Source organism: Panthera onca, chromosome D4 (assembly GCF_046562875.1).
Source record: "Panthera onca isolate mPanOnc1 chromosome D4, mPanOnc1 haplotype 2, whole genome shotgun sequence".
Lineage (NCBI taxonomy): Eukaryota > Metazoa > Chordata > Mammalia > Carnivora > Felidae > Panthera > Panthera onca.
The window spans coordinates 26,422,086-26,436,901 of NC_138351.1; the positions used below are offsets into that span (position 1 = coordinate 26,422,086).

Below are 14,816 nucleotides of genomic sequence, written 5' to 3' on the forward strand. Positions count from 1 at the left end.
AAAGTGAGACCCTAATTCCGAGATGGAGAATTTGGGATGGGAAACAGTTGGAAACTTTCTGAACAACAGAAGAGGCAAGTGAGAGGGAGCATGTGTGGGGCTGATCATGAGTAGACATCTCTTGTTCCATTGTGGCCTGCGCTGAGGGTCCTCGGTCCCCAAAGACTCCCCCATGTGTGGATGGCATGGTACCTTGGGGATTATGTCTTCTCCTCAGTGTCCTCTAACATACAGATACCCTCGGGGAGGCAAAACATCCAGTGGTGAACATTATTTAGATCGTAAACACTTACATTCAATTGTTTGCCACCAAAGGGAGGGAACTTGGAAGCAGGATAACTCTGGATTGGAGGGGCAAAGCCTCAATAAAAGGAGGAAGAGGTGATGAAAGAAGTCACGTTGTGTGTAAGGAGGTTATTAGTGCCAAAGAACCGTTTCACAAGTTTTCTGGTCTGTGCTTTTCCTCCAAACAACCTCTCCAGTCCCTCTAGGTTACTGATGTGCTTGGTGTAAATGCTTCTCCGACTTTGTTCCTCCATACATATTCACAAACATTGGCTTTCTCTATAGGCTCAGACTCCATATTGCCCTGCAACTTGCATTATTCACTTAATATACTGTGGACGTGCCTCCAGGTTAAGGTATAGAGTTTAGCTTTTTTTTTACAAATATTTTTTTAATGTTTACTTATTTTCGACAGAGAGACAAAGCACGAGTGTGGGATGGGCAGAGAGAGAGGGAGACACAGAATCTGAAGCAGGATCCAGGCTCTGAGCTGTCAGCACAGAGCCCGACGCGGGGCTCGAACTCACGAACCGCGAGATCATGACCTGAGCTGAAATCGGTCGTTTAATAGACTGAGCCACCCGGACTCCCTGAGTTTAATTCATTTTTAATTAGGTAGATAATGCCTAAGAATGGAAGTATAATTTATTGAGTTGTTCTCCTACTGATGAACATCCAAGCTATTTTTAGATGCAGGCTACTATCTCTCCCATCTTTCAAATAATGGTTTCCCCAATCTTTTTCCAGGATGTAAAAGGTATTACATAGTAGGTCCTTCTAATATTAGAACATTACAGATTCTGATTTTATTTAAAAAAACCTCCAAACATTATAATAGATCCCTAAAATGGGAAGTTCTAACAGCATTCCAATGGGAACAAGAAGCTGATGATAGGAGGATGTAGGGCAGGGTTTGTTTCTTACTTTTTTATAAAGTTTTAAAAATTTATTTATTTCGAAAGAGAGTGAGCAAGTGGGAGAGGAGCAGAGAAAGAGGAAGAGAGAGAGTCCCCAGCAGGCTCCACGCTGCCAGCTCAGAGCCCTACGTGGGGTTTGAACTCACAAACTATGAGATTGTGACCTGAGCTGAAATCAAGAGTCAGATGCTTAACTGATTGAGCCACCTAGGCGCCCCTCTTTCTTTCTTGCTTTTTAAAATGGCATTATCGAGTAACATATGATAGACATATTTAAACATGCAACTTGGTAATATGGAAACCACCACCATAATCAAGATAAAAAATATATCCATCATCCTCAAAACTTCCTTGTTCCGGAGTCACTGCTCCCCATGTCCCCTCCCTGCTCTTTTTGTCCCTCTTATCAGCAGTTACCAATTTCCTTTCTGTCACGGTAGTTTACATCTTCTATAGTTTTTATAAAAATTGGATCATACAGTATGTATTCCTTTTTGTCTGGCTTCTTCCACTCAGCATAATTATTTTGGGATCCATCCATATGGCTGAAGGTATCAATATATATATATATTTTTCATTGCTGAGTAGCCTTCCATGGTGTAGGTATGCCACAATTTGTTCACTGATTCTCCTGTTGACAAATACTTGGATTGTTTCCAGGGTTTCACCTGTACAAATAAAGCTGCTGTGAGCACTGACATAGGAGTCTTTATACGGACAGAGGCTTTGATTTCTCTCTTGTAAATACATAGAAGTGAAATGGCTGGGTCACATGGTAGATATATGCTTCACTTTTTGAGAAACTCTTCTTTGTTTCCAAAGTGGTTGTCCATCTGTGAAAATATCCAGCTCTGACAAAGCCATGGTCTGAGAATCCCTGAAATGTCTGTGAAAGCTCTGGCAGGTCTTAAAATTGAGATATATCCATAATTCTATCAATCGAGAGGTAGTTTTTGATTGGCCAGTGTGTTCCAGATACTGTGCCTGATAATGTCGAGTTACCAGCATGGATGAGAGGGAGTCCCTCCCTGGCCCAGTGCTGGAACCTTTCTGGCTAATAGAAGAGGTCAAAAGTCAGACTTCCAGAAGTGCTAAGAGTGGGAATAACACAGAGACAATTCAGAGATTCTGATAATGGCGGGGAGACCCTCCAGGAGGAGTCATTCAGACTGACTTGCAGGGTTGTAGGTGAAGAAAGGGAGAGTGTAGAGCGCTCATTTGAGGAATCTCAACTTTAGCATATTTCGTTTATTCATTAAACACATACATATATTTTATTTTATTTTTTATTTTTTTAGTCAGCTTCCAAAACTGTATTCACTCACTTGATTATAGAATTATAAAAAGAATATGTTACAGTTAAATGTTCAAAATTCATAACATTTCAGAAATTGGAAAGATCATAGAGATCAAGTGGATGAGTACTTATCAACTTGATCCTGTTAAAATACATATTCTAAATCCCGGGTTCTAGAGTGGGTCCTGAAATTCTCCACTTCTAACAAGCTCTTGAATCATGTTGATGGAGTTGGTCTGTAGACCACCATTTTATTTTATTTTATCTTATTTTATTTTATTTTATTTTTTATTTTATTTTTTTTTATTTATTTTACTTTGTCCATTTATTTTTTAAGTTTTTACTTTTTTTTAACTGAAATCCAAGTTAGTTAACATATAGTGTAATAATGATTTCAGGAACAGAATTTAGTGATTCATCATTTACATGTAACACCCAACAAATGTCCTCCTTCATGCCCCTCACCCCTTTAGCCCATCCCCCCCATCCACCACCCTACCAGCAACCCTGTTGTTTCTCTGTATTTGAGAGTCTCTTATGGTTTGTCTCCCTCTCTGTATATTATTTTTACTTTTCCTCCCTTATGTTCACCTGTTGTGTATCTTAAATTCCACACACGAGTGAAATCATATGATATTTGTCTTTTTCTGACTTATTTTGCTTAGCATAATTCACTCTGGTTCCATCCACGTTGTTGCAAATGGCAAGATTTCATTCTTTTTGATTGCCAGGTAATACTCCATTATATATATATATATATATATATATATATATATATATATATGGTATATATATATGTGTGTGTGTGTATATATATATGTGGTATATATATATGTGTGTGTGTATACATATATGTGGTATATTATATATATATATATATATGGTATATGATATATATACCATATATATATATATAATATACCACATCTTCTTTATCCATTCATCGGTTGATGGACATTTGGGCTCTTTCTATACTTTGGCTATTGGCAATAATGCTGCTGTAAACATTGGGGACCATGTGCCCCTACAAATCAGCATACTTGTATCCTTTGGATAAATACCTAGTAGTGCAATTGCTGGGTCATAGGGTAGTTCTAATTTTAATTTTTTGAGGAACCTCCATACTGTTTTCCAGAGTGACTGCACCAGTTTGCATTCCCACAAGCAGTGCAAAAGTGTTCCCCTTTCCAGGGTTCTTGCCAACATCTGTTGTTGCCTGCGCTGTTAATTTTAGCCATTTTGACAGACACACACATATATTTTAATGCTATGTCCTTCAGATATATCAATGAAAAAAATAAAGATCCCTGCCTTCACGTAGTTTACATCCCACTGGGAGAATCACAATAAACAATAAATATAACACATAGGTAAATGATCTGTTAAAAAATGGTAAGTAACATGGAAGAAACAGAGCAGAAGTGTCGTTAGAAGTGGGGCAGCCAGTTCTAATTTCAAGTGGAAGATAGTCAGTGGGGTATATTTGGGATCTAAATATAATAGTATATATATTACAACACACATTCTAAAAATATTGCAACGTAATTAGAATCTGGTCTGCAAACCACTCCGAAACCGCCCGTCCTTTGGCTGCTGCATTACACTTTGCAGCCACTAGGGCGCAAATGGGCCATTTCTGAAAAAATGGGATGAGGGTGGGGGTGTCAGAGAGACTCGGATAATTAGATATACAGCCTCCCGCAGGTGTTCCGCAAGGCCAGCTCCGTTAAAGGCACTGGCAAGGTAGGTGGGAGAGTGTTACTGTGTGTCCTGGGCCAAGACAATTTTGCCCTTGGTTTTCCTTCCTTGACACGTCCTTACCCCGCAAGGGGCGGGGGTTGGGGGGGTGGGGGGCGGTGGGCGAGCTGAGAAATGAACTTCAGCCTGGCGCTTCGCCACAGGACGCATGTCACAGCTGACTGATGGTGGAGAGAGGTAGACCCGCCGGCCTTGTCTTCTGGCCCTGCAGCGAGATTTTCCGGGAGCTGAAGGATTCCCGCGATTACACTCAGAGCCCTGGGTTTGTACAGAAGCCCCACTAGATGTTTTCCGTTCCCTTGTAATATTTAAGGCATCACCAAGATGTAAGCATTAACCTTGACGTTCGGGTTTCTGGATCCTTCCCACCCCCAGCCTCTGCCAGCAGATCCGTGACCGTTCTTATCTTTTGAACAAGATCCCATCCGGACGCCCTTTCTGGCGCTAAGAGCTACCCGCCTTTTTTTTTTTACCGGGCAGGAGCTCGGCGAGGCCGGGAGAGCAGTGCGCCGGCCGGGCAGGGGCGCGCACGCGTGGGGCGCCGCTGGTTGCGCATCTGGCGCCAGAGCGCGCCCCCAGCGCAGTGCCCGCCGGGGCCGCGGGAGTGGGTTGGTGCTCCCGAACGTGCGGGGCGCTCTCTCCCCGCGCGGGGGCACCAGAGCCCTCGGAAGTGTCAGGCACTGCGGTGCATTTTCCCAGTTCCCTTTTAAATGACTGCGGAAAAATAGACTCGGAGCCGCAAATGGGAAGACGGATTCTCAGACAAGGCTTGCGAATGCCCCGCAGCCATCATTTAACTGCACCCGCAGAGCAGTTACGGTTTGTCACCCGACCCTCCCGGATCGTCTCGTTTGTCCCTAGTGAGACCCCGAGGCTCTGCCCGCGCCGGGGTTGCCGGTAGCTGGATGCCTGTCGTGCTCTGGGCAGCCCGGGCGCAGTGCACGCGTTCGCGCACACCCGCGCACACACGAAAACGCGCAAGGTACGGCAGGGGAGCGAGGGCTCGGGGTGCCCCGCGGGGGGAGGGGTGGGCATCGCGGGGAGTGAAGCGACGATCTGGGAACGGCTGCATACCGCCAAGCTGAAGGATGAGAGAAAATGACGCGGCGCCACACATCGGACAGGCCAGGGTTGCTGCCGCGCATTTAGGGAACCCAATACGCGTCAGGCGCGCTCCCTTCCCCTCACATGTCTCTGTTTCCCGGGCGTGTGATGCCGGAACACAGCGGGAAAAAGACCCACTTAGAGAGCTAGAGTTGCATTTGGAGACTCCCCTCCCTCTGCAAAAGCACCAACAGGAAGACCCTCCAAAACCACGGATTCCCAAATAGATGGCCCGGAATGGGGGCGGTTATCCTTGGTTACCAATGCTGAACACGTTTTGGTGTTTACAATATTTATTTATTTTTAGGCTAGCTCGCCCTCCCTTTTAGGCAGGATGGGAAAGGAGAACGCAGCGGGGAGGGAGAGGGGAGGGTGGATTCCTATAATAAGAATCAGCGCATTTTTCAGAGCTGAACCGAGCCCGGTTTCCATTTCAAAAAAGGAGACAGCCTCTACTGCGATTGTAGAAGAGACCGCGGTGTGAATTAGGGAAGAGAGGCGTCGAGCGGTGGAACGGTCCATCTCGGAGGTACCTGATCTCAATGCACACACATACAGCGCGCGCACACACACACACACACACACACACACACACACAGGCGCGCGTCTACCCGGCCAGGATGTGTGCGTGTGTGCGCGTGTATGAACTCCCACATGCTGCTGCTGTCTGCTCCCGGCCAGTGGCACCGATGCTTCCCTCCTCCCCGCTCGCCCCCAGATTCCCCTCCCCTCCCTGTTGCTTTTGTCTGGAGGGTGTTATGGGTTTGTGTGTGTATGAGCGTGTGTGTTTTTGGATTTCAGACTAATTTTCTGGAGTTTCTGCCCCTGCTCTGCGTCAGCCCTCACGTCACTTCGCCAGCAGTAGCAGAGGCGGCGGCGGCGGCGGCGGCGGCTCCCGGAATTGGGTTGGAGCAGGAGCCTCGTTCGCTCCTTCGCTCGCGCTCTCCGCGCTCAGTGCCCGGCGGCAGGAGGAGCCTGCACCCAGGCGCCGCCGGCGGGCGGTAGGCGCCGGAGCCCGGGTGAGCAGCGCGGACGGTGCCCTCCGGCGTCTCGGCCCTCGCTGTCCCCCCCGGGGCTGCCGCGGAGGCTCCCCAGGTGGGACGCGCCGCGCCACCTGCCCGCGCCCCCTGCGCCCAGCGGCCGTGGCGGATTCTGCAGCATCATTGGGGGCCCCGTCGCGGAGCCATCGCCGCCGGCAATCTCCGCGTCCCCCATTCAAGGGTCCTTCGCCCGGCCTGGGCCATGGAATCCTGTCTCGGGAACCCTTGCCCTATCTCCCCTCCCTCGACCTCGGGCTTGGAGAGAGGCGGAGGCACATCGGTGGCCCCGGCGGCGTCAGTGCCATCGAGGGGCAAGTTGATTTCTGGGGCCGGAGCTGGGCATTCATCCATCCACAATCCCCTGGCTGGGGTCAGGGTGGGGGTGCCGCGAGCGCGCTTTCGTAAGGGGTCCTGCCCTCAGTCTTAACGCGTGTCTGTTTGTTCTCAGCCCCGAGGTGCGTCCCGGATTCCAGTGCGCGTCTAGGAAGAAGCCTGCGTCCCGGGGAGTGCCGGCAGCGCCGCCGGCCGGTGCTCGGCGCGCCGGGCCATGCAGCGGCGGCCGCCGCGGAGCTCCGAGCGGCGGTAGCGCCCCCTGTGAGGCGGCCAGAGATGCCCCGGCCACTGTGAACGGTGCCGCCCGCCAGGACACGCTCAGCCCCGGCCACTGTAGGCTCTGCGCGCCCGCTACAAACACCGGGGCGAGGGAGCGGCGAGCGCGGCACAGGCCGCCCAGCAGGGGCAGGGGAAGCCGGCCGGTGCAGCGCGGGGACACGTACTCAGTCTGACTCGGGCTGGCACTGGAGGCTAGGGATGTCGTCCTGGACAAGGTGGCATGGACCCGCCGTGGCGCGGCTCTGGGGCTTCTGCTGGCTGGTTGTGGGCTTCTGGAGGGCCGCTCTCGCCTGTCCCACGTCCTGCAAGTGCACCGCCTCTCGGATCTGGTGCAGCGACCCTTCTCCGGGCATCGTGGCGTTTCCGAGGTTGGAGCCTAATAGTGCAGACCCTGAGAACATCACCGAAATGTGAGTTACCGGTGCTCTTTCTCCTTCCTTCTCTCCTGGTACCTCGGGCTGGGGCTGGCCAGACGTGTCTGTCGGGGCATGGATGTTGTCTCAAGTCTGGGGAGAAGTCAGACATCGGAGATGCAGGGCTGGGCCATCTGTCGGTTACCTGTATCTCGGGCTTGGGGCTGCTAACGCGGGGAGAAGTGGACAGTTGAAAATAAGTTTTAAGTATACTGTATGTGTCAATAACATAAATATATATGTTCTTTGCGGGAAGGGATTCCTTATACACTGTATTTCAAAGCCCTGCTGGGTGTGCTTTATAGGCTTTCCGTATGCAATAACTTAGTTTTGGATATTTTTGTTTCATAAGGTGCTATGTGTATGTTGTATTAAGAGAAGTTCCAGTAATATTTACTGGAGGGGGGAGGGTTAAAAATAATGAACTTTTTGAAATCTGTTGAAGGAGCTCAGAGTCTCCCCCTTAACATCTTTCTCTGAGGTTTGGAGTTCACCAAGTTCCTTTTTCATTTTGTGTATCAGATATGGCTTAGGAGATGGCAGCCAGAGCTGGCCTTGAAAATGGTCTGTAAGAGAAGAAGTTCTGAGTGTTGAAATGTGCTCTCTTGAAAGGGAAAATGTGCTCGTGGGAAGCCTAAAAGCCTGGTCTGATTTAATTTGGACCTGACTTCCCAGAGATAAAATTTTGAGACCATTTGGATTATAAATCTTAATTGCCCATTGAATAGTATCCCGGGACCAGGTTGGATGATAAAGCAGGGTGTAGTACTTTGGGAGGGACCCCTATGCCCCTGGGCATGTTTGAGCTTGCCCCTTGGCTGATGCGGAAGCAGAACTGTATATTTCGGTCCTCCCTGTGACAAGTACATTACCAAGTGGGGATTCACCAGTGCTTTCTCCAGCATTTCCCTGTCACCTCTCCTAGAGGTGTACCTTCCCCCACAAGGGGGATGCCATTACCGGTATTTCACTGGCATGGGATTTTATTCATTCATGCGGAGGGTTGTAAGGCAAAGTTTCTCCCAGTTTTCCTTATGGTGTGTTTGATGTTAAGATAGGCAGCCCAAAAAGTAGGGCTTGGGCTGTGGCCTTCCGGTTGGCGAGTGCGCATGCTTTTTTTCCTCCCCAGAAAACGCACGCCTGGTTTCTGCCAACGTAGTTGACTGAGATAACCTGTTTTTTAATGTAAGTAAGAGACCTTCCTGGCCTCTGTTGTTCGTTCTGCTGGTGATGCTCACGTTATAAGGCTAGGGCAGAAGGAAATGACAACAGCACAGAGGGGACTGTGCAGGCCTAGCAGAGCTGAGATGTGCTGGGAGCGACCAACTGTCAGGCTGCATCCAGGATGCTGGGATTTTTTTTTTTTTTTTTTTTTTTTTTTTTTTTTTTTTTTTTTTTTTTTGGCAAGGATTGGAGCAGGCAGTGCTGGAGAGGGTGTGTAGGGCCCCAACTGTGCTGGCCCTCGTTCGCCTGGTCAAAGTGTCTGTGGCCTTTTATCAGGATCTGTGTCTCTTTCACGAGATGAGATGTCAGCAGTCAGATGGAGGAAGCCATATGGAATTCAGAGCCCTTCGGACTATTTTGAGACCAGGGGGAGTGTGCCTTGATACAGTCAGACGTCTTGTTTTGTTGTTTTTAAATTCTGTATTAGAGGATGCGTGTATAATGAAGAAGGATAGGAGATAGGGCCCATCATTTTCACTGTAACATTTTTTTCCACTTTAATATTTTTAAAGCCATCATCAGAGAAAAGGAAAATAAAACTCTTTAAATTAAAAAAAATATCATTTAAACCTTCATGGTCTTGGCTGCCTGGTATTTATGCAATCAGTGGACTTGAGTTTTCTTATATCAGTTCTCATAATTGCTAATTGCTGTTGTTTCTTTTATAGCTGATGGCAGGTTCCTATTTTCCGGCTTTAAAAAAATTGATTCTTTTTTTTTTTTTTTTTTATTTACTAAAGTGTTTGTCAGTTATTCGTTCAGTGGCGCTCCTCATTTCTACTGTTATTTTTTTTTCTTTTGATGTGAAGATCCATCGAGAGTGAGAGTTGGGAGGTGTGTAGGGTGAGTGTTTGGGATGGAGAATTTACGCTCCTTAGTGACAGTAATGGGGCTGGTAGATGTGCGTTCTGAGAAAAAGTCCGTATCTCAGCTCTTTCTCTCAGCTTTGTTTGAGCCCAGCCGGTTTGTTCCCTGATGTCCTGTAAAATGTATCGAAACCCTTGTTTGGGAAGCACTTTGTATAATTATTTTGAGTTCTGCTGTTTTGATATCGAAATGGACTTGCTTCACTGTCATCCATATATGACTCCATCTGGCTCTTTTTCTTACGTAGTAATATTTGCTTGAACAGCTTTTAAATTCTTGGCCAGTGGATACCGACTCCAGTTGGAACCAAATTACACTTTTTTTTTTTACTTTGTTATTAGATCCAATGGTATTCCTGAAATAACCTGTTTTAAAGTTCCAGTTTAATGGTGATTAGCTGAAATTTTATGTTTCTAGTTTCTTAAATAGGGAAAATGTAAGTAAACTAATTAGAACTTGCTGAAGCCACGGTTTACTGTATCACTTAAAAACGGTATATCACTCAATGTCTATATATTTCGGGGAAATTACCCCACTGTGCTTTTTTAGGGTTCAGAGAGAGCCCATTGGTAGAACATTCTAAAACCATATGCATGGGATTTTATTTTTTGTTTCTACGTGCATATTTTAGGCCTACCTGACATTTCGTTTTAGAGTCATTGTTTGAGCCTGTTTTATCAAAAATTCTCCTAGCATAGTGTCTGTCTCGTACTCTTTACCCATCGACACGATATCTGGATCCCTCTCCCTGTCTGTAGAGATGCATCACACCTGCCCAGGATCACACAGCTGCTAGGTGCCAGCTTCTCTTACTCTGAGATGGTTATCCAGTGCTAGATTAAACTTAAAAACAGTACCATTGCCACACAGAAGTGGAATTCAAGAGTAAAGCCTACTGTTGGAATTATGTAACTGGCCATTGAGGTCTCTGTAGTATCGAGTGCGAAAATGCTCTCTAAAGGACAAGTTGTGTCTCACCCAAGTGATAAAAGGCACGGTTAAAACAGATCATAATTTTCTATTTTTATTGTGGTCAAAAACACCTAAAACAAAATTTGCCACCTTAATCATTTTAAATGTAACATTCACTGGTGTTGAGTGCTAAGTACATTTACATGGTCGTGAAAGGGGGGCATGCATTCTTATATTGCTTATATTTTATAGACATCAGTGATGGCCTTTTTTCCTGAATTTCTTGGGTGTTAGTTTCTGATTTGGGGGTCATATTTGGAGACAAGTCTAACATTTTTCCTCTTAGTGCAACATAAATAGAATTTGCAGCTTCTGCTGCCAGAGCCTCTATGTGCAAAAAATTGTTGGCTTGGTTAAGTGACTATAATGTTATGTCATTAATACATTGATTTTGGCCCCCTCACCTTAGTAAGCTTTTCCACCGCAATTAATTGCACTAAAAACAAGAATCCTGGCATTCGCAAGCATTCAGTGACAGGCATCAGTTTTTATTAGTCTGATGTTTACCTCTCAGCCCCTCCACGGGGGGTTCTAGAACTTTGGATTGTGCTTTCTGCGCATTTAAGGGCCACAGAGTAAGTTTTGAGTGTGGTTACATAAGCCACACTGGACTTGTTAATAAATAAGGCATTCTAATTTACATCATTCATTATTTAACACAACTTGCAAGCAGCAGTTGAAAACGCACTGTCTTCCCAGTGAAGGTACTTACAGAATTCACCCCAGCAAGACAATGTGGAGCCTTCTTAGTTTCATATCTTCAATCTCTGCGTTAAGGAGGTTTTTCTTACATTGGGTAAAACAATTGAAAAGTGCCTTGACCCTCCTGACCCTACTTTCTCTCCCTCCGCCCCCCCCATCACCTCTCATTGACTATACAGGAAAATGTGTTTGATTTTTTTTTTCTTCTCCGAAAAGTGATATTTCCTTATGGGAATCCAGAGTACTCGAGTGAAGGGAAGGGCCTGGGTTATGTGTTATTACAAGCAAGTAATGGGAAGTTGAGATAATGTGGTCACAGTTCCCCAGAGCTGAGTTTAGTTCTGTTTAAAATCTTTCACTGTTTCTATCCCATAAACCTCTGTTTGTGTCTGCTTCAATATTCCCTTGTAAAGACGTTTTTCTAAGCTGAAAAGTTGGCCGGACAGCTAAGAATTGAGGTCTCTTTCTCCCTAGGAACATTCTGTATGATCTCTTTGACTATATCTGGGTCGTCAGAGTATAAAACCTAGAGTTTTTGTTCAGTTGGGGAAGGGGAATTCCTTTCTTTTTTTGTTCTTTTCCTTTCTGTATGTTTCTGTTTCTGTTTTTGTTTTTGATTTTTTTTTTTTTTTTTTTGCCTTTGGTACGAAGCAAGTGCCATGTTTTAACTCATTGCTCATCTTGGTTGTTAGGGAAAGAAACACTATTAAACCACTATTGAGTGCCACACGCTGACATTCAACCCTCCAGACTAACTTACCACTTCTCTAGAGAGCTCCTTGTGGCTTCAAACACCATAGGGTGGAATGCGGCATTGAACCTGCTGCCCCTTGGTGCGATGCCAAATTCTGGTTCCTCTTGATGTTTATAAATCCACTGGATGATTTTTTGGGAGAGATCATTTAGAAGGGCACATGTTTTCCTCATTTGGTATGTGTGAGAGAGAGAAAGGCAGAGGAAAAAACTGAACCTTGGGTTAATAGCCGATTGACCATTTTCATAATCTACTTGGTCTAACTGGTTTAAAACACAAATCCCACCCCCAGGTGGCAGGGGTCTGAGCCCTGCAGTAGCCTGATAATTTCCACCCTACATTTGATTGCTGATCGATCTCCATTAAAGAAGGCAAAGATCTCACATAATCAGGGTGCCTTCTTACCACTTTGGTCTCTGGGCTGTCAAAGGGACTGGGGAGTCAGTAAATATTGATCTGGAAGATATAGGAGTGAGTGCTTGTGAGGGTTATAAACCTGGGAAGAAAAGTCATGCATAGGTACTGAGTGGTTAACTCAGTAGGTACTGAGTGTTTGTTTGTTTGTTTGTTTATTTAAAGACCCGAATATCACAGAGAGTTGGAGTCAGCAGTGACCTGATCTTGAAGCAGCCCCTTACTATCTGGGCTTGAGCCTGTCAGATGTAAACTGAGGGTTTTGGATTCAGTGCTCAGACAAGTGTCTCCTGGCCCTGAAGTTCATGAAGCTCCAGTGGCAGAGATAATGTGGTTTATACATCGGTTATGAAGTGAAGGGTCATGTGAGAATCTGATGGCCTTTGGTGACACTGTCACACGTGCATGTGTTGGTGTCTGCTCTCAATTCCCCAAAGCATGTCTCTTCAAATGTGAGCCGCTAATAAGACTGGTCGCACGTTAGTGCTGGGCTGCTGAGTCCAAGGTCACACACAGGGTCACTCAGAATTGGTACCACAGAAGGAGAAGGGTCCCAGGAATGCTCTGCTCTGGCGCTCTCAGCACAAACCAAGCCAGTGAAGAGTCTAAGGCCATGATATGTTAAAGACATCGTGGGTCCGGAAGATCCTTCCCCCAGCTTCCAAAGGAAGTGCCATGGCCTTTACTTTGGTGGACCTCCCTTCTCTTCTGCACCCTTGATTGAACCTAACCCCAGCCCACCATTTGAGAAAGTGTCAGAGATGTGAAGAGAAGCATAGTCTAGCCAAGTCTGTGCAAAGCTGTCTCTACTAGAGACAGAGCAATTAAAAAGTGTGTGAGCTGTCGATCCCAAAGCAATGGCCTCATCTTCACATGGGAAGAAATGCATTTTCTGTTTAGATGACTGTGTTTTGTTTTTGTTTTTTAAATTTCAAGCCTTCCTCATCTGTAAGCAATTCATACACGAAAGTCCAGCTGCGGAGAAGAGCCTTCATGAATTGGCAGCAGTGAGGGATGCTAACCCATCTTGGCAGGTTGGGTGTGGAAGGAGGGCAGAGCACACGCTGCAGAATGAAAGTTGCTGCCCTGGGAGTCTTGGCCACAGTCAAGGGTGGTTATAAGTGGAGGACCCCACAGCCCTTTATACAAAGTCTGTCTTAGCGCCTATGAAAGACCTGTGGCCAGAGCATGCTTATTCTTTCCTGCCCCTTTTTTTTTTTTGCCCCTGACTTCTCTTTGACCCAAGATTGATGGCTGAGCTCAATGACTGAGCCATTGAGCAAGCTTAAGGATTGCCGACTCCCATCTAGAATCCATTCTGCTACCATTCTGTCTGTTGTCCATGGCCTGCACTGAGACATAACTCTGGATTCAGGCAAGGTTTGTCTCCAGGGACCTGGAAGGCTCCCTCCAGACATCTGCTTATTTAGGTCTGAAGTAGGTGAGAAGGTCTTGAGAGCCTCGGAGGGACTGTCAGGTTGATTGGCTTGTCCAGCCCTCTCTGGTGGAGCAGGATACAATTCGGGATAGAATCTTAGCCAGTGTCTCGTTTAGGCCTCTGTCTGCTCAGCCCCACTTGCCCAGATTTGGCCTCGAGAGCACAAGCAATTTTGAGGCGAGTGTAGAGATTCATATAAAAGGTCACAAGTTAAAGGGCATGGCAGTGGGAAGGAGGTGGAGTGGGTCTTCACCCACTGTCTTTGTCCTGCTGTCCATCACCATTTCTACCTGCACCATGTGTTAGACTATCAAGACATCAATGATTTGTGTATTCCTTGGGAATACAGCATCTTCTAGTGTAAGATAAAGATGGTAATAATCACACACCACCCAGAGTCTCTTTTCTTTTAAAAAAATTTTTTTTCTTTTTACATTTATCTATTTTTGAGAAACAGAGCGAGACAAAGTGTGAGCGGCGGAGGGGCAGAGAGCTGGGGAGACATAGAATCGGAAGCAGGCTCCGGGCTCTGTGCGGACAGCTCAGAGGGGCGGGGGGCTCAAACCCACAAACTGGGAGACCAGGACCTGAGCCGAAGTTGGACGCTCAACCGACCGAGCCACCCAGGCGCCCCCAGAGTCTCTTTTCTATTGCAGATAAAGACCTATTGCTGTTCCATACCCCATGCTTGCCTAGAATGTTCACATCCAAACAATCCTCTAGACGCACAGACACACATACAAGTGCAAGTATAAAACTCCACCAGGTGTGGTCCTTTCAGACTTAATTATCTTGAATTGTAAAAGTTTCCTAATAATTGAGGATTTACTTCTTTAGACCACCTGGACTTTTTTCCCCCCCTTTTTCTGCTGAGGTAGAACTGACACTTCAGGTTTCAGGTGTTCAATGTAATGATTTGGTATTTGCATGTGTCGTGGAGAGATCACCACCCTAAGTCTGGTTAGCATCCGTCACCACACATCGTTATGCGTATTTTTCTTGAGAACTTTTAGGATCTA

General features: G+C 46.3%; 1 protein-coding gene across 5 annotated transcripts in view; it reads left to right on the forward strand.

The window, feature by feature from the left end:
• The first annotated feature begins 6,227 nt into the window (after positions 1 to 6,227).
• Positions 6,228 to 14,816, forward strand: part of NTRK2 (neurotrophic receptor tyrosine kinase 2) — a 335,421-nt gene continuing 326,832 nt past the window's right edge. For 4 of the 5 annotated variants that reach the window (XM_060609944.3, XM_060609948.3, XM_060609949.3 and 1 more), the window contains exon 1: positions 7,054 to 7,423. In XM_060609944.3, coding sequence (XP_060465927.1) covers positions 7,212 to 7,423 — 212 coding nt within the window. In that variant the 5' untranslated portion in view covers positions 7,054 to 7,211. Of the gene's footprint in view, positions 6,457 to 6,849; positions 7,424 to 14,816 lie in introns of those variants that run through there. The other variant, XM_060609946.3, reaches the window with a different exon arrangement.